Source organism: Sminthopsis crassicaudata, chromosome 4 (genome assembly GCF_048593235.1).
Source record: "Sminthopsis crassicaudata isolate SCR6 chromosome 4, ASM4859323v1, whole genome shotgun sequence".
Taxonomy (NCBI): domain Eukaryota; kingdom Metazoa; phylum Chordata; class Mammalia; order Dasyuromorphia; family Dasyuridae; genus Sminthopsis; species Sminthopsis crassicaudata.
This window is the reverse complement of record NC_133620.1, coordinates 333,196,052-333,221,616: the sequence shown is the minus strand read 5'-3', so window position 1 is coordinate 333,221,616 and position 25,565 is coordinate 333,196,052. Positions and strand designations below refer to the sequence as shown.

At 40.8% G+C, this 25,565-nt stretch overlaps 1 protein-coding gene across 7 annotated transcripts in view; it reads left to right on the top strand.

The window, feature by feature from the left end:
- CDC42EP4 (CDC42 effector protein 4) overlaps window positions 1-24,025 on the top strand; it is a 29,159-nt gene extending 5,134 nt beyond the window's left edge. For 4 of the 7 annotated variants that reach the window (XM_074260658.1, XM_074260664.1, XM_074260663.1 and 1 more), the window contains exon 2: window positions 20,378-24,025. In XM_074260658.1, coding sequence (XP_074116759.1) covers window positions 20,492-21,556 — 1,065 coding nt within the window. In that variant the 5' untranslated portion in view covers window positions 20,378-20,491 and the 3' untranslated portion in view covers window positions 21,557-24,025. Of the gene's footprint in view, window positions 1-8,961; window positions 9,055-12,100; window positions 12,551-17,472; window positions 18,982-20,377 lie in introns of those variants that run through there. The other 3 variants (XM_074260659.1, XM_074260665.1, XM_074260661.1) reach the window with 3 other exon arrangements.
- Window positions 24,026-25,565: the final 1,540 nt, after the last annotated feature.

Genomic DNA, 25,565 nt, shown 5'->3' with positions numbered 1-25,565 from the left:
AAGCATTTACTAAGTGCATTTCATGTGCCAGGCACTGTGGTAAGTTTTGAGGATACAAAGAAAGTTAAAATACAATCCCTACTATCAAAGAACTCACTGTCTAATGGGATGTGAATGGAATGAAAATGTGTTATACAAACAAAATGCAAACAAGATACATTGGAAATAATCAAGGGAGGGCACTAGCCTTAAAGGGGAATCAGAAAAAGCTTCTTGTGGAAGATGGAATTATAATTGGGACTTGAAGGAAGCCTGAGAAGCTGGAGGACAGAGATGAAGTAGGAGAGCTTTCAGGGCTTGAGGAATAGCTAATGAAAGTGCCAGGGGTCCAGGGATGGAGTATCTTGTTCAAAAAACAGAAAGGAGGCCAGTGTCACTGGGTTGCAACATAGGTGGGGGTGATTAAGGTTAAGGCAGACAAGAAATGTGGGAGGGAACTCTGTTGTGAAAAGTTTTGAATGCCAGAGGATTTTTTTTTTTTTTTTTTTTTTTTTTTTTTTTTTTTTAATGCTAGAGGTGATAGGGAGCTACTGCATTTTATTAAATAGGGAGGGCTAGGTTAGAAAGAGAAAAGAAGGAAAGTCCAGCAAAAAGTCTTGGAAGTATCCACATAATTGAAGGTTACAGTTACAGATACTTTTCATCCCACCTTTCACCAGGAAAGTTCAAGGTAGTAACCTTGCTCTGGTGAGTAACCACAAGCCCGGCAAATATTTATTAAATACAGGCTTTGCTCCAGCCCCTGCCAGGGATTGCTTTAGGATTGCTTTGCTTTATGTATGTAGGATTTAGAATTTAAAATTAGCTAGTTCTCCTCCTGCTTATTGAGAAGCAGCAGAGCCGTAGAGCTGGCATGTGGGAGAGCCAGCATCCAAACCCAGACCTTTGGCTTCAATACCAGCTCTGGAAAAGGGAAAGTATATGCTGTAGGTGTGGTTTGGGAAGGGCACAACAATGAAGATGGTGTGGGCAGATAGTGACCTTCTTTAGTTGAGAAATGGCCTCTTTTTCCCCCCTTTCCACTTTTGGAAGGACAAAGAAATTTTCTTCAGGGGTGGGTGGGGGAACCTCTGTTACCCTAGGAATGAAGCCTGGAGGGATGCCAGAGATAAAGCTTGGGGGTGGGGAAAGGGCAGGAAGTTGTGCAACCCAGCTCTGGAGGCTCAGATGACCTGCTATGGCTTGGATTCAGTGACCTGTGGACTGGAAGCTTCTCCTGGGGCCCCAAGGAAAGCCAAAGGATTTAAGAATCAGGAAGGCTTTCTAGAGGTCACCAAATCCAGGACCCTGGAGCTGGGAACTCCCTACTCAGTCAGCTGGAGTGGAATGCAGGGAAGGGCTTGGGTGGTTGGTTGCAGATAGGTTTCTGCAAGTTCTTTGTAAGCAAGGCTTAATTTTAATTGTCCTTATACTAAGAAGTTCGTGCTTTTAGCCCCAGCTTAAACTATGTCCATGTGTATTGAGTTAGCTGTAAACGTGCATTATTCCTGGGAGTACTTCAGATTACCTCCCCAATCATTCATTGACTTCTGGGGATATGGCTATGAAGAGGAATAAATTGCTTCATATTCAACTGAATAAATCTAGTTATTGCCTATTGTCCACCATCACCATTAAAATGTGACCCCCTTGAGGGCAGAGGTTATTTTTTGCCTTTCTTCTCATTCCTAGAGCTTATCACAGTGCCTCTGTACCCCTATTGTTTTTGTTATTATTTGTCCTTCTTTCTTGGAAGTCTTACCATGGAGGTAATACCATGACATGCAAGTGAATTGGATTTAAGTGAGGGAAGGCTGGAGCAAGGTCACCTGCCTCACTTTCCCCTCCAGAGCCATCTGGGTCCGGTGGCAAAATACAGATCAGGACAACTAGAAATGACCTGTGTACAGTAGAGTCTTAATAAATACTTGTTGACTAGAGTGTTGAAGTCAGAAGATCTGAATTCTTTTCAACCTCAGATACTTCCTAGCCATGTTCCCTAGTCGAGCAGGAGTTCTCAGTTTTCTTATTTGTAAAATGGAAAATAATAGCATCTACCTCATAGGGTTGTAAGAATCAAACATTAATGTGCTTTGCAAACCCTTAAAGTATTATATAAATGCCATTATTTTTCACTGTTGTCATCATCATCAAATCATTAATGTTATTGTTATTATTTGTTCTCTGATGCTGTCATCTTGCTCTCTTGGTGGCTAGTATCTGAAACCTTTCTTTTAAGAAACAAGAGTACTTAAATCTCTACCTTTTTTTGTTTTTGTTTGGTTTGGATTTTTTTTTAACCTTCTAAGATGGGGAGAGATTATGCTTTTTCAGTAGAAGTACTAGGCCTCCCTAGTAACTATTTTCAGAGCTGAAAGAAAACTTAGAGGTCATCCAGTCCAACTCCTTGGTTTTACAGAGGGAGAAACTGAGGCTCCAAGACATGATGAAACTTGCAAGGACTAAGTGGGAGGATCAGAATTCAAATCCAAGTCCATGTTATAAGTATTTGTATATGTGCTATACTTTTATCAAACCCTAAGCTCCCCATTTTGTTTTTTGGGCAACTAATTGTTAGTAGCACATATCAAGCCTACAATTGGCTCTTTGAAATTAGAGTATTGTCTGTTCCCAGTTATTTCTTTGGGATTTAATCCTTCTTCCATGTTATAGCAATCAGACAGATAGATAGAGCTTTCCTTATCTAAACTAACCTGACCCAATTCTTTCAAGCCATCCTTGTATGTCATAGTTTCTAGTACCCCCTAATCTTGGCCACTTTCTTCTGCAACATCTTGCTAATGACATTCTTAAAAATGTCTGGTTATAATCTCAATTCAAACTCCTACTAACTGTGATCTACTGATCTTTCTTGTGTAGCAAGATAACTGTACAAATATGTTTACATATATTTTAACATGTTTAACATATATTGGATTACTTGCCATCTAGGGGAAGGGGTAGGGAGAAGGAGGGGAAAATTTCAAACATAAGGCTATGCAAGGGTCAATGTTGAAAAAATTATCCACACATCTGTGTTGAGATAAAAAGCTTTAATTTAAAAAAAAAAAAATGTGATATCTAGCACTTAGCATACTGTCTGGTATATAGTAAGTGCTTAATAAATGCTTATTGACTAACTGATTTAGCCTGGGCATATCACTTAATTTCTCTTTGCCTCAATTTCCTCATTTTTAAAATGGTAATAATGAAAGGAACCTCCTTCCCAGGGTTGTTTTTTTAAGGATCAAATGAAATATTATTTGAAAAGTAATTTGCCAAGTTTAAAGTGAAAGGCCAATGCTAGTTTTTGTTATTACATTTTAAATGTATTAATAAAATAAGTTATGTAGAATTGCAAAGGGAAGACATATTTCTCAAAACTGAATGTAATATTTCCCAGATTTCTAAGGAATGATGCCTCCTTCATTCTGAACTCTTTATATTAATTCAGCCAATGAGAGTATTTACTTTTTTTTTTTAAATGTCACACTTTTAACTCATGTTGAGTTTATAGTCTCAAACCTTCAACACACACACACACACACACACACACACACACACACACACACACACACTAAACTCTTTTTCAAACTATATATTAAGCTCATATATATGAACTCTTCAACTTTCTCCAATCTTTTTTCTTGAGTAGGTGGGGGTTTTTTCTTCTTAATCCAACTATAGAACCTGAAATTTAATAAAAAAAAATGTAATTTATTTGATTTAGCCCATCATTCTTGTGTGTCTAGATTTTTTTTTTCTTGGATAATGATCCTATGATCTAATCTGTTTGCTGCTCCAAGCTTTGTCTCATCCCTAAATATGATTGGCTTGCTTTCAAGTCATTCATAAAAATATTGAATAGGACATGGCCAAGGACAAAACTTTTCTCTAATCCAGGGATTTCTTAATCTTTTATGTGTTTATCAGAGATCCCTTCTGCAGTCCAGTGAAACCTATGGCTTCCTTCTTTAAAACACAAAATAGAAAACCAATTACTTTGAAATACAGTTGTCAGAGTACTTAAAAACAAGTTTATAGCCCATAGATTAAGAACCCCTGCTGTAGATGGGCATCATTCCTTCATTCACTCCTTGGTCCTGCTGTTCTAGGAAGACTAATTCATTTAATCCCGCCTGCAGGAATGAACTTGTTCTTCTGTCATTCCAGTGGCAGTTTTAAAAGCAAGTAATTAAGAGCTCAGTAGATATACTTGGAAACATCTTCAGCTCCAAGACTTAATCTCCTCCCATCCTGGTATCGAACAGGATGAATTTGGCCAGGGGTTCAGTATACCTCCAGCCATCTCATTTCCCACTCTTGACCAGCTTGTCTTGGCCTGGGAGAGGGTCAACAGCTGGGTTCCTTCTAAGGTTTGCAGCCATGTGACCATGAACACAAACAAAGTTTAGTGGTTTATCTCAATGATCTTTATAAGATCCCTTACTTCGAGATCAGGTCATGTCCTTTTCCTTTCCTTCTGAAGATAAAGCTCCCTTAGTACTTCACTTTCTCCCCCCCACCCTAGGGACACAGCTTCTTCTGCAGAGTAATGCAGTTCCATTCTACATCTTAGTTGCCCTATTACTAGGTTTTTCCACAAGGATGGGTTCCTTCTCCTCAGGTATCTCTGACTTCAAGCTCTCCTCCTCCTACTTTTGGACTATCTGCCTTCATTATAGAATAAGAAACATTTCTTTCTCTTTTCTCTCTTCCTTCTAAACTCCTTATCTCTCATTCTTTCTCCATTCTTTTGAATTGCCATACTAGAAATCTAAAGAGCTGGGAAACTCCATTGGATCCAAGGCCAGCACACCCTATTCTGCATTCATAGAATCTTAGAGCCAGAAATTATTTCAGCTGGCACCTAGTCCATTTTTTTTTCCTAAAAGGAATTTCCTTTATAACATCTTTGACAAGTGTTCAGCTGGCATCAGCCTGAATACCTCCAATGATAGGGCTCAGCCCATTCTTTTGTTGATATGAAAGGAAGTCTTTCTCTCCTCCTACCCTTACCTTTTCCTGACCTGCTTTACAGAGGGGTAATAAGTGGTCCAGGCAATAAACTAGAATGAAGATTCTCAGCTATGGGGTGCCATTATTATCTGGGATCTCCAAAAAGTGGGCTCCACAAGAGCTTCCTTAATCTGAGTCTGACCATCTCACCCCACCTCTTCCTTGAACCCTTAGTGTTGTCCTGTTGTCCGGAGGATAAAATGTAAACTCTTCATGTTAGATTTTAAAGCCCTTTGCAATATAGTGCCAATCTGACTTTTCAGGCTTATTTCACACTGCTTTCCTTTATGCTTTCCATATTGAAGTCAGATAGTAAATAGAATGCTCCAAGGCCAAAAACCTAGGACTATTTTATTCTCATTTGCCTATGTGGTATGTTCAAGTGTATTTCCTTAAACTTTGTGTTCCATTTGCTACTTCTGCATTTGTTTTTGTTTTGGGGAGGCAGTGGGGTTAAGTGACTTGCCCAGGTTTACATAGTAAGTGTTTGAGGTTAGATTTGAACTAGGGATCTCCTGATTCTAGTGCTAGTGCTCTGAGCCACCTCGCTGCTCCTCTATCTTTATATTTGCACAGGCTCTTCCCTTCTCCTAGAATGCATTTTTTCCTGACATCTATCTACCTCTTAGAATATTTACATATCTTGAAGCCAAGGATTAAATAACACAATCCACCGGAAGCCTAGTTATTTAATACATTTTTCCTCCTCATATTATTCATATGTTTGTCAATTTACATGTTGCATCATTTTATCTTTGTATTTCTAGCACCTAATATAATTCTTTGCACATGGCAGGCCTTTAGTAAAAATGGTCTTTGGATTGTAGTATTATCTCTGAGTTGTCATATCTCTTCTTGGGATACTCACTTCAATAAGAATAGTTTTGGGTGTGATATTTCTAGTGTGATATTTTCACTTTTTCTTAGACTACTTTGGCCTTTATCATCCTATACCACATTGGATAATCCCATATTGGGACCTTGGTGCACATTCAGATAAATTCCACCATTTGCACTATCTTAAAATGAGGCAGCTACCATGATACTTATTACTAAGCTGAGCAACTCCTGAGGAATTACCAGCCAGAACTGGAATGGGATATTGTGGTGTCTGCAGAATCAAATATTTTGAATATCTGTGTGATTGAATAAGTCAAACCCGAACCCTGGTCTTAAAAGAAATGGTGTGGTTGGTCCAAAATCAAGCTGGTAGATCTGATTTCAACTTTGTATTTTTCCTGAGTTTCTATACAATTGAGAGAGAAGGGGCTGATTGAAGCAGGAAGATAGCTCCCAGACCATACTGAAGTTGGGGAGAGCCGGGCCCAGTTCTAAATCTTGTCTCCTTCCCCTTTTCCTCTCTCTGTGTAAGTAAAAGCCTGACCAGTTATGTTGTCTGGGAGATACAAGTGGGTGGAGAGAACTGCAGGAAGAAACATATAAACAAAAGAAGTTGCCAGATGTCATTGAGTCACTGGTACTCATCACCCTGATTCCTAAACAGTTTCCTGTCATCCCACACCACTTCTGTGTACTACTTACTCTTTCTTCCCCTTCTCCTCCCCAAACCAGGAATCTCTGGAAGCTCTAATATACTTCCCCAGCAGGTTAGTCTATTTAAAATTCTGGTTTTTGTTTTATTTTGACTTCAATCTTTAAAAGGAAATTCTGGGGGCTAAGAAATCTCTAACTATGGAAGAAAGATAGGAAATGATGGAGATGAACAGGGAGACTGTCATTAACTTTTGAGAGGAGGAAAGATTTTTTGATAACTTTTTGAGCAAAGTTCCAAATTGCTCTCCAGAATGGTTGAATCTGTTCACTGTACCACCAACCATGTATTAGTGGCTCAGTTTTCCCACATCCCCTCCAACATTGGTCATTATCTGGAGGGAAGATTCTTAGTAGTCGAAGTGAATTTTTAACAGGAAGATCCTTAAACAGCCTTTCAGAGAGCCATGGGGATGTACAGGATAATCTGTGGGAAGGTGGGAACAACAGAGGCCTGGGCCCCTGGATGCTCCAGGAGACCTAGGGTAGCGATTTTTCCAGTCTGGGTTGGTCTCAAGATGATTTTAACCAGAAAAGCTGTTTAAAGCCACCCCCTCAGGGACAAAGAGGAAAACCCCAAAACTTTGGAGTCATAGGGCGTTTTCCCCAGCTCAGCTGAACTCCACTGTCTTTTCTTTATTAAAAGAAAACCAGAGAAGCACAAAGAAAGCAGAAGTGATAGAGAAACTATAGCATTATCTCTCTCTCCCTTCCAGCTCTCCCCTGTAGCATTATCTCTTCCTCCCTTCCAGCTCTCTCCTGTTGTCCTGTCCAAGGGCCGAACCTTTAACTGCTTGTGTTTTGTCAGTAGGGATATATCTGGAATGTGTGAGGGGCTACTCACTTTGCTGTGCAACTCGGGACCTTTGCTCCCTTTTTTTCTGCCTGGAAGGAGACATCCACAGTGCTTTCAGTTGGAGGCATCGAATGTTTCTATGGGAACTTGGCTCTTTCAGCCAACTGAAGTAAAGACTAGCCAGGCCAGCTGGGAGGGAGGGAATATGGGTTGCTACTTTGGGAAGGCTGATCTAGCACTTTCCCGTGAGAAGATCCTAGAACTGGAATAGCTCATTGGAGCTGTTTAATCTAGTCCAAGTTTTTTCTCCCTTCCTTTCCCCCTTAGATCTCCTTAATTAGAACTTATGACAGTTTAAAAGTTTGTCCATCCTGACCTTGGTTTGCTCAGTGAGAGCAAAAAGTGATTCCTTCAAGGAATAAGAAAAAGGAAAAGAAGAGAAGGGCAAAAAAGCATTAAGTTCCTACTGTGTTTGAGAATTTTACAAATGTTATCTCATTTGCACCCCAAAACAACATTAGGGGGTAGGTGTTAGGATCCCGATTTTATAGTTGAGGAAACTGAAACAGATTAAGTGACTGGCCCTCAGTGACACAGCTTAGTATCTGGTCTGGGAAACTTTGCTAAAAGAGAAAAAGCAGAAAGACAGTGTCAGGTGGGGGACATCCTTAAGAGCTAAAAAGCTACAATTCTATTCTATGGTCCTGTCCTGGAACTGTTGTCAAGGGAGTGACAGGTAGTATGGTAGAAAAGATCCCTGGACTGGCAATGAGAAGGATCTGGGTAGTCCATACATTTATTTTGTAGCCACAGGCAAGTGACTTAACTGTTTATTCAGTTATATCTGGCCTTTCATGACCACATTTGGGCTTTTCTCAGTAAAAATCCTGGAATTGTCATTTGCTTTTCCAGCAATTTTACAGATAAGGAAACTGAGGCAAACAGAGTGAAGTGACTTGCTCAGAGTCACACAGCAAGGAAATCTGGATTTGAATTCAGGAAGATGAATCTTCTTGACTTAGGCCTAGAATTCTATCCCCCTAATTGCTCACAATCAGCCTCGGTTTTCTTTAAATTGGTCAGTAGTAACATTTTGTAAAGCATCTACCTCACAAAAGTTGTGATGAAAATTTACAAAGGTAAATTTTAAAGCCAAAGTTCTTTACCTGGGTTTCATGAATTTAAAAAAAAATTTCGGTGGAATTTGTTTTCTTTTTAATCCTATGTATCTTATTTATGTATTTAAAAACATTCTTCTGAGAAGTTCATAGGTTTTCACCACACTGCAAAAGGGATCTGGAACATACCATTCAGTAAATGTGCTGCATCAATTAGAGATTATTTTCTCCAACCCCCACATTTAACAGGTGAGACAACTGAGACCCAGAGAGGAAGTAAATTGTCCCAGTTGTTGCTGTTTCTATCTCTGCTTGAAAGAAATAAGCATCCTCTCTCACCCAGGAACTCCAAGGGAGCAGAGTGTCCTCAGCTAGTCTTTCTAAGCAATGGAATCCTAGATCATACATCCTAAAGGAAAGACAAAGTGATTCAGCTATGGGTTGTAGGCAGTCTCTCCTACACCATCATTACTGTTAAACTCTTTTCTTGATCATTAGGATTAACAACTTGACGCTGTCCCGGATTTTAGAGGAGAAGAAGCTACTGGATGACTAAGCTCCAGCAGGTTAGAGAAAGGACTCCTGAAAGAGGTGGGAGGTTAGATTTTCTGGCTTCTAAGGTCCCTTCCAACTCTCAAATTCTTTTTAAGACACAGGAAACAAACAGATCTCCTTTGGGGTGCTTGGAGTATTTAGTTTCTCTTGTTTGGGCTGGTAGGTGGAATCAGGATGCAGCTGTTGATCCTGGCTTTTCTTTTCTGGATGGGAAAGTTGTAGATCATAAAACCTTAGAGTTAACTCTTACAAAGATAATTCAACCACTTTCATCTTATTTTTTAAAAATATGTTATAATTTTTTTAAAAAATGTTATATTGATACAACCAACAAAGTTTATTTAGTGATCATTTCCATTTAATTGATTTCAATGAATAAAATGTCCTAACTTGTTTCCATATCTATCCACAATACACTTTCTATCATCCCACCTTAAACATGTATAAGTGCTCCCTTATAATAAAAGTATAGTCAAGCGCACACACATGTATGCACATGAATACACACTAAAACCTGACAACACATTGGTCACAATGTCTAAGAATGCATGCTTAGTCTTGTACCTCTCTTTTCTCTCTGCTGAGAGTAGAAGGTATGTTTCATCCTCAGTCTTTTGAAGTTATCATTGGTCTCTACTGTGGTCAGAGTTCTGAGGTGTTTTAGAGTTGTTTTTCTTAGAATTAATGTTGTCATTTCATAAACTCTTAGTTCAATATTATTCAAACTCCTTATTTCCCAGATGAAAAAACTGAGGGTGAGAGAGATTTTGAATGACTTATCCCTGGTTACATTGCTAGTTAGGAGTTTAGGATTAGAGCTCAGATCCTTTTGGGCTCTTTCTATTATGCTATAATTTGTCATCATTCTGGCTGTAATTTTAAAAGGGTAAGTTGAAAATTTTTCAGACTGTCCTCCCACCTCTATGCCCTATAGTGACATTTTATTTCATTTTATTTTGGGGGCTAAGTGACTTGTCTGAGGTTACATAGCTAATAAGTACATGAGGGAGGATTTGAACTCGGGCCCTCCTGATTCCAGGGCTGGTACTCTATACATTGTGCCTCCTACCTGCCCCAATGACATTTTATTTTAAAGAACAAAATTTTGATTATACATGTATAACCTGCATTAGACTGCTTGCTGTCTTGGGGAAGGGGGAAATGAGGGAGGGAGGAAGAAAAATTTAAAACACAAAGTTTTATAAAAAAAAAATTAATGTTGAAAACTATCTTTATGTATATTTGGATAAATAAAATAATACAAATCTTCAAAAAAAACCTAATTTTTTTTAGATTTAAAAAATTAAAAAAAAAAACAATTTTCTACAGGGAATAAGGGGTTCTTTTTTGTTTTATTTATTCTTTCTTTATTAAAGCTTTTTATTTTTCAAAACATATGCGTGGACAATTCTTCAACATTAGACCTTGTAAAACCTTGAATTCCAGTTTTCCTCTGCTTCCCCCATGCCTTCCCCTAAATGTCCAATATACTTGAGAGGTTCTTTAAACATGGAAAAGGCACTGGATTTATAGCAAGAGACCATTGATTTGAAACTCTATCTTAAATTATAAATTCTGTGACCTGGGGAAGACACTTACCTCTCTGGGCCTGAGTGTTCTTATTTGAAATACGATCATCTCCAAGGTCCCTTCTGCTCTAAATCCTATGAATAAAATGAGAATGCACGTACCTGTCGCACAGTGCTTTCTTGATTTGGGAAGAGAAAAGCTAAAGAAGGAATTCCCTGATGTTCTGGGCATGAGAGTGACACTGACAAGTCATTATTGAGCACCTATGAGTGCTTAGCACTGCTCAAATTGATGAGTTTCTGGGGTTCTGTTGAATTGCTTTTCAAGTTAAAAGCCTTTTCCTAATGCCTTTAGTTTCCATGCAAAGTCCAATTAGTTTCAATACTTGACCATTTTTGATGAATATTCCAGAAAACTCCTATTTGCTGGAATCATTTTATTTGTAGGATGGGCTAGAGTGTCCTTTCTAGCATCATACTGCTTGTACTGGTGCCAAATACTGTGGTTAGTAGGAATACCCTTCCTTAAACCTGTGGTTTTGAGTAGTGAGATCTTTCTTTCCCCTTACTAGCACACTAGAAGATACACATTCTTGCCATGTTTGGAACCCTCAGGGATAGATTTAACCAATTACTCAGTATCACTATTTGACTTTAGAGATTCTTTTATTTGACCAGGAAGTCACCAAGCTCTTGTTTCTACTTCCTTCCCATTGGAGATAGACTAGAATAGTGAATGACTGAGTAAAGCATTCCTTTTTCTCCAGGTGATCACAATCCTAGGTTTCTCAGGTAGGGAAATCCAATTATGTTCTTGAATGAGCATAGGATTTGGAAGATTCTTCTCACAGCTCTTGGGCACTGTGGATAAACATTTGCTAGCTTTGTGGCCCTAGCCAAGTCACTTAACCCTGTTTGCCTCAGTTTCCTCATCTGTAAAATGAGCTGGAGAAGGAAATGGCAAAGCACTCCAGGATGTTTGCTAAGAAAACTAATTTGGGTCACAGAAACAGATGTGACTGAAACAACTGGAAAAAAACAACAAAAATCCAAAGCTTTACTAAACTATGTGATCTGGACAGATTGTTTGCTTTCTCTGGGCTTCAGGGAATTGGACAAAATAATATTATTAATAATACCGGAAAATTTAAGTTGGAAAGAACCTCAGAGGCAATATAGTTTGACCCATATCCAACAAGTCGTCATCCAACCTTTGTTTAAATACTTTCAGTGAAAGAGAAATTCACCAGCACCATCCCCAAGACACCTACTTTTGGATAGCTCTGACGGTTTAAAAAAAAAATTCCCTCAATGTCCAGCCAAAATTTGCCTCTTTGCAACCAGAGCTCAGAAGTTTTCGAAATCCTTTCCCTCACATGAGATGTAGGTTAGTATAAATATTTTCATTCCCTTTTTTGTAGATGAGGAAATGGATCGTGTAATAGGACAGGGGAAGGAAAAATTTATCCTTAAGATTCTTCCCCCCCTCACCCCCCCCAAAAAAAAAGGCTCTATCTGAAGGAATTATAATGAGTATGGACTTTTGTCAAAGACTAGATCTCTGCAAGAGCACTTGCTCTCTTTATCTTAAAAGATATTAGGAAGGATTTGACTTAGTACCCAGGGAAATCTGGTCTTCTGAAATGTCTGCCATCCTTTTCTTTAACCTTGCCTTGGAAGAAAGATTTGGTACCTTGCGTAGTGGGTGTACAAAGCCAGACCAATGGGGAGTGATCCTCCCTGAGTCTATTTTAGCTGCTTCCCCAAAGCTGAGTCACAGCAAGGATGCTTTCTTGTAGGCTCCTTCTCAGGGCTGGCCCCTCTGAATTCTGCCCTGCCCACAGAATCTGACAGGAGGGAGTGACCAGACTTGTGATAGGGACTTCACTTCCCCCAGCACTCTTCTTCAGCCTGTCCCAACTATCTCTCTTTGAGCAAAGCAAAGGCTACGTGTCAGCTGTTTGAGGTGGCTTCCCAAGAGTGAATTGACTTAAAATGACATGGTAGGTGAATCTGTTTCCCCCATTCCTTTGGCAATGCCAGCTCCTGAAATAGGTTTACTCTATCCCATCCTTTCCCCCTTTAAGAACCTTGGGATTGCTATTGGAACCAAAATCTCTGCCCCAGGAGAGCCCAGACTTCTTTACCCAGAGGGTAAAGAAATGATTACAGTCACCTACTCTGGGATGGAAGTTCTTGCTTTACTTTGTACTCTCAAGGGTAGACTTAATCAAATAACTCGATCTTATGATTTGGTTTGAAAAGTTCTTTTCCTAAATCTAGAAGTTAACAAGCTTTTGTGTTCTCCCCCTTAAAGATAGATTGGAACAGTGAAAAGCTTTAAGTAAAGCATCCCCTTTTTTCTAGGAGACCTCAGCCCTAAGTTCTCAGGCAGGAAAATGCATGCTTTACCTCCCTACCTTCTCCACATTCTTCTTACTCTCTGCCTCCCAGCCCTATCCCATGAAATTCTTGGGAGAGTCCTGTGTAGGAAGTAGGAGGGTCTCATAATTAGATATTTTCTTCTTCAGATATTTGATTTCAGAAGAAGACCAGGGAATGGAGGTCATGCCCTTTGAGAACAGTATGAAAAAAGTAGGGTGTTTACTCTGGAGAAAAGAAAGCTTGGCATTGGGAACATGCTAGTTATCTTAAACTATTTGCAACAGAAGCTGGAGATTTGTTATGCTTAATTCCAAAAAGCAGAGCTAGGAAAAATGTGCAGAAGTGGCAGAAAAGTTGAGTGAGGATCAGTTTAAGGAAGTTTCCCTCTCAGAAGTAAACCAAATGTGAATTAAAGTTGCCTTGGGAAATCATTGAGTTTCCCTTCACTAGGGACTTTTGAGCTGATCTGGAAGATCAAGATGAATCATCCTTAGTGAGGGTATGGTAGAAGAATAAGGGTGGAAATAAGAAAGAGGTATCCAAAGAGGAGGTAGGGGGATAGACATGATGACCAAGGCAGGAAGTCACTCTCCAGTCTAGGCAGGACAGCTGCTTCTTTGGACTTTCTAGCCTCTCTGGGGCTGGTTTCTCTTGCCCCGGAGCATGGCACAGACTTGGTGCTTAATACAGTCTCGTTTAGTTACAACTAAAAAGAATTCTGTAAGGGGAAAGCCTTGGCATATGGCATTGTTCTAAGAGGTTATAAATCACAATTGTACTGTGATCCTTGGGTAACTATAAGAATTTGTCCATTAAAACTGCTTAGCTTCAACCTCTCCCCTCCTTTTGTATTTAGTTTGCCTTTACATACTTGAGATAATATGCTTTTGTGGGCATCACAAACATGTTTTGGCTGCCCTTCAAGGACTGAGAGTGCCCTTCTACCTCTAGACACCCTCAAAATACCCAGGGATGGGGATTTGCATATGTAGATTAACTGACAGCTTGGAACCACAGAATATAAATGCTAGATTGTCAGTCCTGGAGAAACTTTAAAGGTCTCTAGGTCCAGAGTTCTCAAACTTTTTTATATGTCCTGGTAAAACTTACTAACCCCTTCTCAGAATGATGTTTGTTGCCCACATTCATAATTGAAGGAAATGTTAAATTTAAAATAGAGATTAATGAAAATGGAAAGGTAATTTTATTTTTGTATCCAAATTCATCAACTCTCTGAAATCTATCCGTGTAACTCTTGAGTGGTTACAAACTCTTGCTAGTCTAGAGTTCTTTGTTTTATGAATGGGAAAACTGAAGCCCTCGTAGAGGAAGTGAGTCAAATGAGTCAGTATATGTAAGGCATCTTTCAAACTTTAAAAAGTGCTATAGAAATATTTGCGGCTGTTGCTGTTTTTGTTTTAATGCAGACGAAATGACTGAACAATATTAGTACCTAGGCTTATATGAGTATTGAGGCAGGAACAATCATTTTCCTTAGTTAAAATCTGGCTTCAGACACCTAGCTATGTGAACCTGGTCAAGTCACCCCTGTTCGCCTCAATTTCCTCATCTGTGAAATGAACTGGAGAAGGAAAAGGAAAACCATTACAGTGTCTTTGCCAAGAAAACCCAGCCTAATATTTCCTATCTGTTAATATGGAAGGGGTGGAGGTTGGGATTAAACTAGAGGATCTCTTGAAGGTCCCTCCAGAATTGACATTCTGAGATTTTCTTTGCAAACAGGCTCAAATGAATAGTTCCTTCTATACTTGCCCCCACTCCTCTAATGATAGGAAGAGGATGATCTGAGAAATCATAACAGCTGGATTTTTCTATCCAAATACCTGGCTGTCGTTTGGTTTCTTTTAGGTCAGCTCTAACTTCCTCCTTTCTACAGAAGCTCCTTTCTGCAAGTTTGGGCTAGAAGCCACAAACAACAAACCCCTAAGGGACTTACAGGAGCAGTTTTAATAGATTTCTTGGTACTGATATTGAGGGTGCATCTATAGTCTTTGGATAAAAGTGGAGAGGGAACCAGCCCTGCAGCAGGAAACTTTTAATTCATCCAGGCACTAATTCCAAGCCATGCTTACCCAGCAAGTTTCAGGTTCCCAAAGGTGAGGAGGTAGAAGTCAAAATGCCAGAGAGTAATGTATTTTGAATTGATTGGGAGTGAAGGAAGGCCAACTTTTCTGGGGCTCATCCAATCATAGATTTAGAGCTGGAAGGTACCTCAGAACCCATCTAGTTCAACTCATTTTCCAGATAAAGAAACTGAGGTTCAGAGAGTGGGAGGATTTGAACCTATTCTTTTTAACTCCCAAATCCAGCACTTTAACCATTTACATATATGAATAAAGTGAATCTTTTCAGAACAGTGACCTAGAATAATTAGTCATAGACCTCTTCTCCCACTTGATTATTTCCTTTCCTTTTCATCTCTTTTTAAAAATCTTAGAACAGTAGTCTTAAAAACCATACAGGTTTTAACTATGCTTTGGAATCTAAATTCCTACTCCTGGATGGATGACAAAAGAGGCACCAGAATAATATGTGGACCGAGTTGTGGACACTTTGTCCTGCCTGGAACATCCAGGTAGGACCTTGAATTGTAGGCACAGTAGGCCCATCTGAGTGATTGCCAGTATTATTTCTTCTTGTTTGCCCCACCTTTCTCTTTTTCTCTTTATTCCAGTAAGCCCTACTGCCCACTCAGCTTCAGATCTGAGTCCTTGGTCTATAAGGGGAGGAGGTACAGAGGGAGGAAGCTGCCAGACTGATTGTTGGCTTTGGTTATATAGTGGAATGAGAGAGATTATTTAGAGCAGGATTGTTAAAAAATTAATGTATTTTTTGAAATAAGTTTTTATTGCTATCTTTTTCTTTTGTAACATTGTAGTTTCCACCAGTATCTCTTCCTTTCTCCTCACAGAGTCATTACATATAAGTAATATATTATAAAGATTAAAAAAAAAAAGAAGAAGAAGAAAAAAACAGCATAATCATCACATTAAAAAATCTGAAAATGCATTCATGGGACAGCCTTTTTGGGACTTCTGCCTCAGGAAAGTTGCAGGGTCTTCTCAGTTTCTTCCCACATATCTTTCATGTTAGTTCCTTATTATTTTATTACATTTACCTTTGATTTCTTTGAATGGTGGTTATTTATGTTTACATCATTATAGTCGTGAATTTTTTTGGCTTGACTAGAAAAAGAAATTCTTAACTTGGCATCCATGAACTTATTATCTTTTCAATATTTTGATAACTATATTTTCTTATAACTGGTTTCTTTTGTAGTGTCTTTTATTTTATGCACTTTTAAAAAACAGGGTCCATGAAGTAGAAATGCTTGAGAATTCCTGGTTTGTACACTGTAAGAGCAGGATTGTAACTAGCTTTTGTGAACAGGAGAAAGGAAAGTAGGAGATCTTGGAGGTGGAAACAGGAAAGAAACCGGAGCAGGTAATTAGTGTAGTGGAAAGAATGCTGGACTGAGCTCCTTGTCCCAGCATAGTCTCATTGGAAGTCAAACCCCCCTCTTCTAACCTAAGTTTTTCTGATTTGTTGAATGGGGATATTCACCCCTGGTATTTCTTGGGGCTGTTGCAAACACTAAAGTTATATGAACTTCCCAACATCCTATTGATACCTCTGCATTCAAACTTGTAGAACTCGGTCCTGTAAAGACAAGAGTTGCTGAGAACTGCAGATTGGACAGTTGTTGACTTGATGGAGCATGGGACCCCGCTTTCATTTCATTACGGCCAGAACAGCTTCTCGCCCATTCTGGTACTAAGCTGATGCTTTAATGTCCTTTGTCAACCGTGATTTACCAAGTCTTCCTGCTACGTGTTTTGGACAAATCCACAAGGGGGGAGGGGGGCACTAGCTTGGTGATTAGACTGCCGTTCAGTTCCAGCATGGGTACTCTCAGTAATGCCAGTTGGGAGGAAGGGCTGACAAGAGGACAAGCAAAGGATCTTAGAGAGACACTGTCCTCTGATGTTGTCCCCCTGGAAACAGGGCCAAGGGTTCTACTAGTTCTTGTTGCTACCAATGTATCCTAACACCTCAGAGTTCTGGAAGAGGTAGAAGGCAAGTAGCCTTTAAAAAGCAGAGACATCGTGATCTGCCAGCAGCTCTTCTCTTGGATCGTCTCATTCTTCTTTTCTGGCTTCTTCCTCCCAGAAGCTTTCAAACCTAAATTCAGAGAGACCTTACCAAACCGGTGAGTTCTTAGGACAGAACTGGTTTCCTTATCAAGACTTATAGCACAGGTATTTTTATATCTATCTCCAGTGCCAGAATTTTGCAGTCCTTTATTAAAAAAAAAAAAAATCAGTCGGGGTATACTTGACATCTGTAATTTTATAGCATAAGCATGAAAATAAAAATTATCCCTTAAAGGAGAGAGAGGGTGTGTGTGTGTGTGTGTGTGTGTATGTGTGTGTGTGTGTGTGTGTGTGTGTGTGTGTGTGTGTGTGTGTAGTGTGATCACAAGAGATTATCCAGCATCCCAGGTAATCGTCCACAATACTGTTTAAAGCAAATGAACATTAAAAATACACAGCAACACAAAATACAATACCAGCACACAATATCACTAGACTGAGTGCTTCTAAATTACACGCAGGATATAATGCATATCCATAGTACATAAGCAAATCATCAAAACAAAGTGCATGAGTTATAATATTACAACATGAGTATAACTGTTAAGCATGGGTATAACAATGTATAATAACAATAGCTAATATTTACATAGCATTTTAAGGTTTGTTAATTGTTTATACATATTTGATTCCCAAATTTTTCACTTTCCTCCACAATGCTGGCCCCCTTTTCCATTGGCAAGTTTCTCCCATGACAGGTCAACCTTCATTCTTCTTCTGATTCTGATTTTCTAGCCTTTGAGAACTTGTCCCTTGGGTGGGCACCTTGGCCCCCACCTCAGTCAGCTCTTTTGTGTGTTCTTTTCCCCCATTAGATTAAGCTACCCGAGGACAGGACTGTCATTTTGCTTCTATTTGTATCCTTGGGGGCCATGTCTAGTCTTCCTGATCTGTATCTTGCCCCTGAATCCACATGGCTCTGGGGGGGAGAGTGAATCTGGTGACTTTGCATAGTCCTCCCTCACCAAATCCAATTCACTTGCAAGTTATGACACCTTGGTCCTCTTTGAGAATAGCAGCATTGGGGCAGCTAGGTGGCACAGTGGATAGAGCACCAGCCTTGAATTCAGGAGGACCCGAGTTCAAATGTGGTCTCAGACACTTAACACTTCCCAGCTGTGTGACCCTGGACAAGTCACTTAGCCCCAGCCTCAGGGAAAAAAAAAAGAGAGAGAGAGAAAGAAAGAGAATAGCAGCATTTATAGCCCCAAGATTTAGCACAGTATGTGGCACCTAATAAGTATTTAGTAAATGCTTGTTGACTTCAAATAACCAAATAAATAAATGAGCAAAATAGTCCATAACTGACAGATGTTGCTATATAATACACTGCATAACGAGCACATAAACAAATTTACATAGAAACAAAAGATATAAAATTAGAATAATCTGAATATGTTGTAATTTACATAGAATTACACCTAGGGTACCTTTACATGGGCAATCTCTAGTATTATTACCTGACTCATGTGTATGACTTCATCATAATTTAGGTCAGGGGTCACATGAGTCAAACTCTTTTGTGACCCGATGGCTTCTCTGCCCTAACTCTCTGAACTGATTGAGGATATGGGTCAGTCACCAGCAGCATAGCTATAGGCTCGCCACCCTAAACCTGAAGTTGTTAAAGGATCAGGTTGGCTATTGATATTCCCATGTTCTGTTGGTTTGGGGTACCTGAGGAGTCTCCATAGCGCTCTCTAGTTCTGTATTCTCCTGTCTGAACTGGGATCCCTTTCACTTGGAGGAAAAAGAGTTAGGTATTAGTACTCAATGTTTCCTTCACGAGAAATATCATTTTAAGAGCCAGTATCTGGTTCAGGTAATCTTTATAAATGGTGGGTGGTCTCTTCTGCTTCAAGAAGACTTCTAAGGTAAGTGTCTTATCACATCTGTACCTAACCACCAGAAAATCCACCTAAATTTCCTTTGGGAAATAAGTAATTGATTGTAGCTATAAACAGAAGCCTTATCTAGTCCCTCAACAGTTTTACAGATGTTGGTCTTTGATCTTTGGCACTTAGTTTTTCAATAGAATTCCTCTTTGTCTCATCATTCTCATTGCCTCCAGGGTCCCTAAAGCCCAGAGGGAAATTGCCTAAAGAAAGTTTAGTTTTGGCTCATGTCTAGCAATGTCCCCAATAGAGAAAGTTATTTGACATGCAGTATAGATCAGATTAGGACAACTATTTCCTCCATTAAAATGCTCAAAATGCAAAAGACTCATAATTATCCATTTTCACAGGCTTAAAACAAGAAACAGTTGCCCCTAATTCCTATTATTCTCTTCTGGAAGGTTGATATTTAAAGCACATCAAAATGTAAAACGTTTTGCAGAAATGCTGAACAATCATTTCACCTTCACTTCAGTGTTATATAATTTTTGAATTCTAACTTGAGCTCATCTTCCGGGTGGCGGTTATCTTCTCTGAGAAGCAGTGCAAGTATAATGAGTTATTGAGAAAACCTACTGAGCTATAACTGAACCATTCAGTGACTTTAGTAGGCATTGGGTTAGGGTATTATAAAGAACTTTCCAGGAGGGCTGGTTACCATCAAGGACAGTTCAGTCAATCTCCTTCTTAGACCTTGGATTTTATGATCTGGCTTTTTTTTTTCCCTTTCCCCATCTCAATGGAAGGTGGTGAGGTGGTTATTCTTAAACCGGGGTAGGGTCCACATATATTTTTGGAGTTAGGGGGTAGCAGTATGGGGTATTGAAAGGACTATTGGACTTGGGAATCAGAAAGATGGTCTGGAGTTTTAGTTTGTTACCTGTGTTTAGTTTAGTTACTTTGTTTTCTGTGATATTACCTTGGATAATTTATCTTATTGTCCTTAGTCTTGGTTTGCTTTTCTTATTTTTAAAAAGGGGAGAGAGGAAGTGGAAGGGATTATGTGATTTCTAAGATCCTTCCCACTTTAATATTATGTGATTATGTAAAAATAGGAAAAATATAGATTCACCTCTCAGAAAAGCTGATCAGGTGGATTTTCAAAGTTCCTATAAATGATCTGTTCACCAAACCAGAATTGTCTACTAGCCATTGGCTCAGGGTAATCAAAAGGAAGACTGAGTGGAATAGAATGAGAAGTCCATCTTTTGGGCTCTCTGTATCTGTTATACTCTTTGCAAACAAGTTGAGGAAAAAGGGCTCTCTCTCACTAGAGAGAAAAAACAAAACAAAACCAATAATTGAGAAGCAGATTTATTTGTATCTATACTCTGCTTTTCCAAACTACATTAATCCTTTTTGTCTTGTTCTCCAGATACTGCTAGTATACTCTTTTCATCCTCTCATCCACATCGTGATCCAGACTCAGAGAACTGCTCCTTCATCCTGTATTTGATTTGGGGAGGGCCTGCCTCCCTGACCCAGGAAGATGCCGATTCTCAAACAGCTAGTGTCCAGCTCGGCCCACTCAAAGCGCCGATCACGAGTGGATCTCACAGCAGAGATGATCAGCGCTCCCCTGGGCGACTTCCGCCACACCATGCATGTAGGGCGTGCTGGGGATGCCTTCGGAGACACCTCCTTCCTTAACAGTAAAGCTGGGGAGCCAGACCCTGAGGCCCTCGAAGAACAGGCAAGTGCTACTTCCTCATCGAAACCCAGCCTCCTGTCTCGAAAGTTTCGGGGAAGCAAGAGATCCCAGTCAGTGACACGGGGAGACAGACGGGACATGCTGGGCTCTCTGCGGGATTCTGCGCTTTTTGTGAAGAACGCCGTGTCCCTGCCACAGCTCAACGAGAAAGAGGCAGCAGAGAAGGGGTCTGGCAAGCTGCCTAAGAGCCTTTCGTCCAGTCCTGTGAAGAAGGCGGCCGCTGGAGGGGCAGAAGAGGAAGAAGTGGAGGAGGAAGGAGGAGCTGGGGAGAAGACACCCCGTCTGAATGGATCTGGGGGCACCCACTCTCCTGACCCCATCCTTGATGAGCGGGCCTTTGGGGATATTACAGACCTGCCCCACGTACCCAAGGCTGGCTATGGGTTGAAGCATGCAGAATCTATTATGTCCTTCCATATTGACCTGGGGCCCTCCATGCTGGGGGATGTCCTTAGCATCATGGACAAGGATGAGTGGGACCCAGAGGAAGAGGATGGTTGCCATGGTGATGAGGGCCCAAGCCACAGCAGCCAGCCCCCTCTTTCTGCTGCTGTTCCTCTAATACAGCAGGAAGGGAAGCCTGGTCCAGACTCACCATTGCTGCCTCCCTGCACTTTGGAGGATGAGGGCTGGGCAGCAGCAGCTCCCAGCCCAGCCTCTGCCCGAAGTGTGGGCAGTCATACCACAAGAGACAGTAGTTCCATCTCCAGCTGTGCCTCTGGAATCCTAGAGGAACGAAGCCCTGCACTCCACGGGCTGGAAAGGGCTCGGGTCCCTCTTGCCCGACAGCCTAACAAAGAGTTCTCCTTTATGGACGAAGAAGAGGACGAGATCCGTGTGTGAAGGGGATGGGGGGAGTGTTGAGTTGCTCTGCACAACTGACTTATTTTTTTCCCCACTCCCTGTGACTTTCTACCTTTCTATGGGACTCCCAGAGTCCAAATAGAATAGCCCATGGAAGGGGCCTTGGCAGAAAGTCTTAGTTGCAGGAGACACCTCTGTAATTCATCTTTGCCTGTGAATAGAATATTTGGTCCTCTTTGTGACTCCTTTCTCCTAGATGTGGGATTTGGTGGAACCTGTGAGTCAAACAACTGTGGGTTAGAGGGGGTGGGGATGGATTATTTACCTGACATCCACGGACAATTTGTTCTTCCCCAACATATTTGAGGATCAGGTGGCCAATGAACTCTTCAGGATGAAGCAGGAATCAGTGTTCCTCCTTTCTAGTCCCTTTCCCCCTCACCTCTTCCCAAATGAATGCCAGACGTCAATCTGATTGCCTCTGCACATTAAGCAATATCAGGGCAGCAGAAGCCAGACCTCTATTTGAGCTGTCTGTCTAGCTTGTAGTGTTGTCGCCCACTCTATGTAGCTTCCTCTTCTCCCCCTTTTTAATGTCTTTCTAAACCTCTTCCACCACCCCCCAATCCTCTTCCCACCCCATGTTTCTCATTCCTCCTAGACTTTTATTTTGACTTGTGACTTTGTTCGCTGGCTACTAGCCATTAATAGAAAGAGGTCTGAGTGTTAGAAGAAGGGGTCGGTGTTATATATGGTGCTGGTGGGAGGATGCTCAGAGAAGTCCCCTCCTCACCCCCATCTACCTATTTCTTTGCTCATATTTCTGTCTTAAGAGGAGATTCAAAAAGAGGAAACTGTTGGGAGGAAAATTATAAAGTTCTTGGAGCCTGATTGGGAAATGTTTCCCCTTTCACTCCCTCTCCTTTGGGAGCTGCCCCTTTTCTAAGAACAGAAACTGGGAGGAGTTTGGGGCTCCCCAAACAGGGCTGGGGCTCCCTTTGTATTGGAGGGTAAGAAGCTTAGCTGTGGGAGAAAGGGAGGTCATAGTTTTGGAGCTGTAGTCCAGCTCCCCTCCCCCTCAAATGCTCCATTTCTGCCTCCCAAAACCCAGGCAGGAAGTCTGGGGCCCCTTGGAGTTAAACAGCACCAGGTGGCTGGGTTGGAGTAGTATACGTGGAAAATCTCCTCTTCCCACAACAGCCTGTAGGGAGCAAGGAGAAGAAGATGATGATGGGAATACCCTGAAAAGGGCCTCTAGGTTGTGATTCTGAAATTTAATCTACCCAAATGGGAGCAATGATAACAAAACCTGGGTGTGGGGTTCTCCCCAAAACACAGGGACCAGCTATTGGATCAGCATACCTTTTTTTTATTTCAAATAATTTGGGTGTAGTTTTTCCTTTTAATTTTAATGTAATTCCTTTGGGGGGAGGAAAGGCCTTTATGGTGAGTAGGGCTCCTCCCAGATTTGCCAGTTCTCTTCACTGACCTGAATTATTTTCTTAGACGTTTCATTTAAATCCCCAGCCTTGACTCAGGGCTGCCCATTTCTTGGACTGATTCGTAGAATCTTTCCACAGTTGGGAAGGTTGAGCCCCCATTAGAGAGCTGTACAATAAGTCCTAATGGGTTAGTCTGTCAGCCTTGCTCTCTGGTATTAGGGTTTCAGCACAGATTGACCTCAGAGGTCGTTTAGTCTAATCATCCCTTAACAGGAATCCCCTCTATAGTATCACATCCCTGACCAGTAGTCCTACAGCTCTGATTTAAAGATCTCTAGTAAATGAGAACCCATTACCTCCCAAAATGACTCATTTCATGTTGGCTTAGCTCTTTTAAGAAATTTTTTCTTACGTTGATCTTAATTTGGCCTTTCTATCACATACCCACTGTTCCTAATTCTGCCTTTAATGCCCCAAGAACAAACCACTGGTTCCTTCTGAAAGTATTTTAAGGCAGCTAACAGATTTCCTACCTGAAATCTCATCTCCAGCATAAACACCCCCATTTTCTTCAGCTAGTCCTGAAAAAGGTTTGGCTTCCAACCATCCTATTCACCCTTTTCTTCTCTGAAAGATACCCCATTTGCCCCATCTGTCTTCTTGACATAGGGACTTTGGGCATGGTGAGAAGCCCAGAGGATCAAATCAAGCTAGATCCTAGGTCTGGAACTGGAAATTAGAGGGGAGAAGGTGAAAGGGAAGGGATAGAACAAGACTAAAATGATTAGTGACGCAGGTGATGGCAACTATATGAAACTAACTTAGTTCTTTAAAAGCACAGATTTGGGTGATGTCCATGGCCAGTGACAGTTCTAAAACTTAAAAGGATAAGCCTGTTGGGACAGGGAGAGGGAATGGGGATGGACCCCACCCTGTGTGGGCAGCACATGAAATGTTTACTGGTAATGATGTAGCACACACTAAAATGCATATTCTTTTTTTAATGAGGCCTATGGAAGACAGAGAGGAAACATTAAAAATCCTTAGTGATGCTTGATGTTTTCAACTTTGTGTGTTTATATGTGTATTGGGGAGGGTGGGAGGGTGTTGATGGGATAATAATCCTAATTATGGATCTTTATCCACTATTAGTTCCATTCCCCGGGAAGGACTGGGTTCTACAGGCTTTGGGAACTTCTCACCCTCCCCCTGGGAGAACACCCATCAGTTTGTTCCAGTCTTAAGCAAATGCTTTCCCTTTCTGGTGCTGCTTCCCCATCTGTAATGTGTGGGGATTGGTTTAGACCAGTGGTCTGCAAGATCACCAAGGTGGGGGGCAGCTAGGTGGCGCAGTGGATATAGCACCAGCCCTGAATTCAGGAGGACCCCAGTTCAAATCTGGTCTCAGACACTTAACACTTCCTAGCTGTGTGACCCTGGGCAAGTCACTTAACCCCAGCCTCAGGGGAAAAAAAATCACCAGGATGGAGGAAGCCTTTTGGGTGGGAAAGACATGTATGATTAGCCCTAACTAGCCAATCATTGGGCATTTCTCCAATACAACTTTGCCTTCCTTTAATTTCCCCCAGCATTCCCTTAATTGCTGCCTCCTTTAAGTCCAGATTCTCCAGGAAGTTATAACCAAACTACTATAGGCAGCCATATTGCAGTAGCTGAGCAGGTGCCTTTGGAAAAACAATCTAGCTTTCTGGGGCAAGGGGTGGGGAAGAAGGGGCATAGGTATTATGCTAAACACTTTATAGGTCTCATTTGATCCTTAAAACAACACTTACGCAGTAGGTGTTTTTATTAAGCCCATTTTAATGAAGATGAAGAAACTAAGGCAGATAGTGATTTGCCAAGTCACACTGGCTATAATATGTCACATTTGAATTCGTCTTCCTGTTCATTAAGAACCCTTGAGGCAGCTAGGTGGTGCGGTGGATAGAGCACCAACCCTGAAATCAGAAGGACTCAAGTTCAAAGCTGACCACAGACATCTAGCTTGTGACCTGGAAAGGTCACTTAACCCCAATTGCCTCAGGAAAAAAAAAAAACAAAAAAACTGGGTGAGACTGGAACAAGATGAGCAGACAAATAGGTTATAGTCTTCACTGAAGATGCTGTTTTTCTTCCCCAAACTCACCTCTTTTCCAAATTTCCCTATTGCTGTCAAAGGCACCTACATTCTTTCAGTCACGCTGGTTGACATCCCCAGGCTCATGCTCTCTCCTTCCATCAGGCACTCAGTTGCCAGATTTTGTCATTTTATTTCATGATCTAATAATCCTGTTCTCTATGTGGCTGCCACTCTTGTTCAGGTCCTCATCACCTGTACTCTGCATCCAATTCCCCCCCCCCCACTCTCCGAACCTACCAAAGTTAGTTTTCTAAATTACAGGTCTGAGCATGTCACTACAATAAACCCCACTGGCTCCCTATTGACTGTAGATCAAATAATTCATTCCTTTAAAATTTTCAGCTTTATGTGTTGCAAAGGTGACTAATTAGTATTGTGTACACATATATTTATACTCAATATTATAGCATTTCTAAAGTATTTTAAAGTTTCTCCTCACAACAATGGCAGGTAAGTATTATTCCCA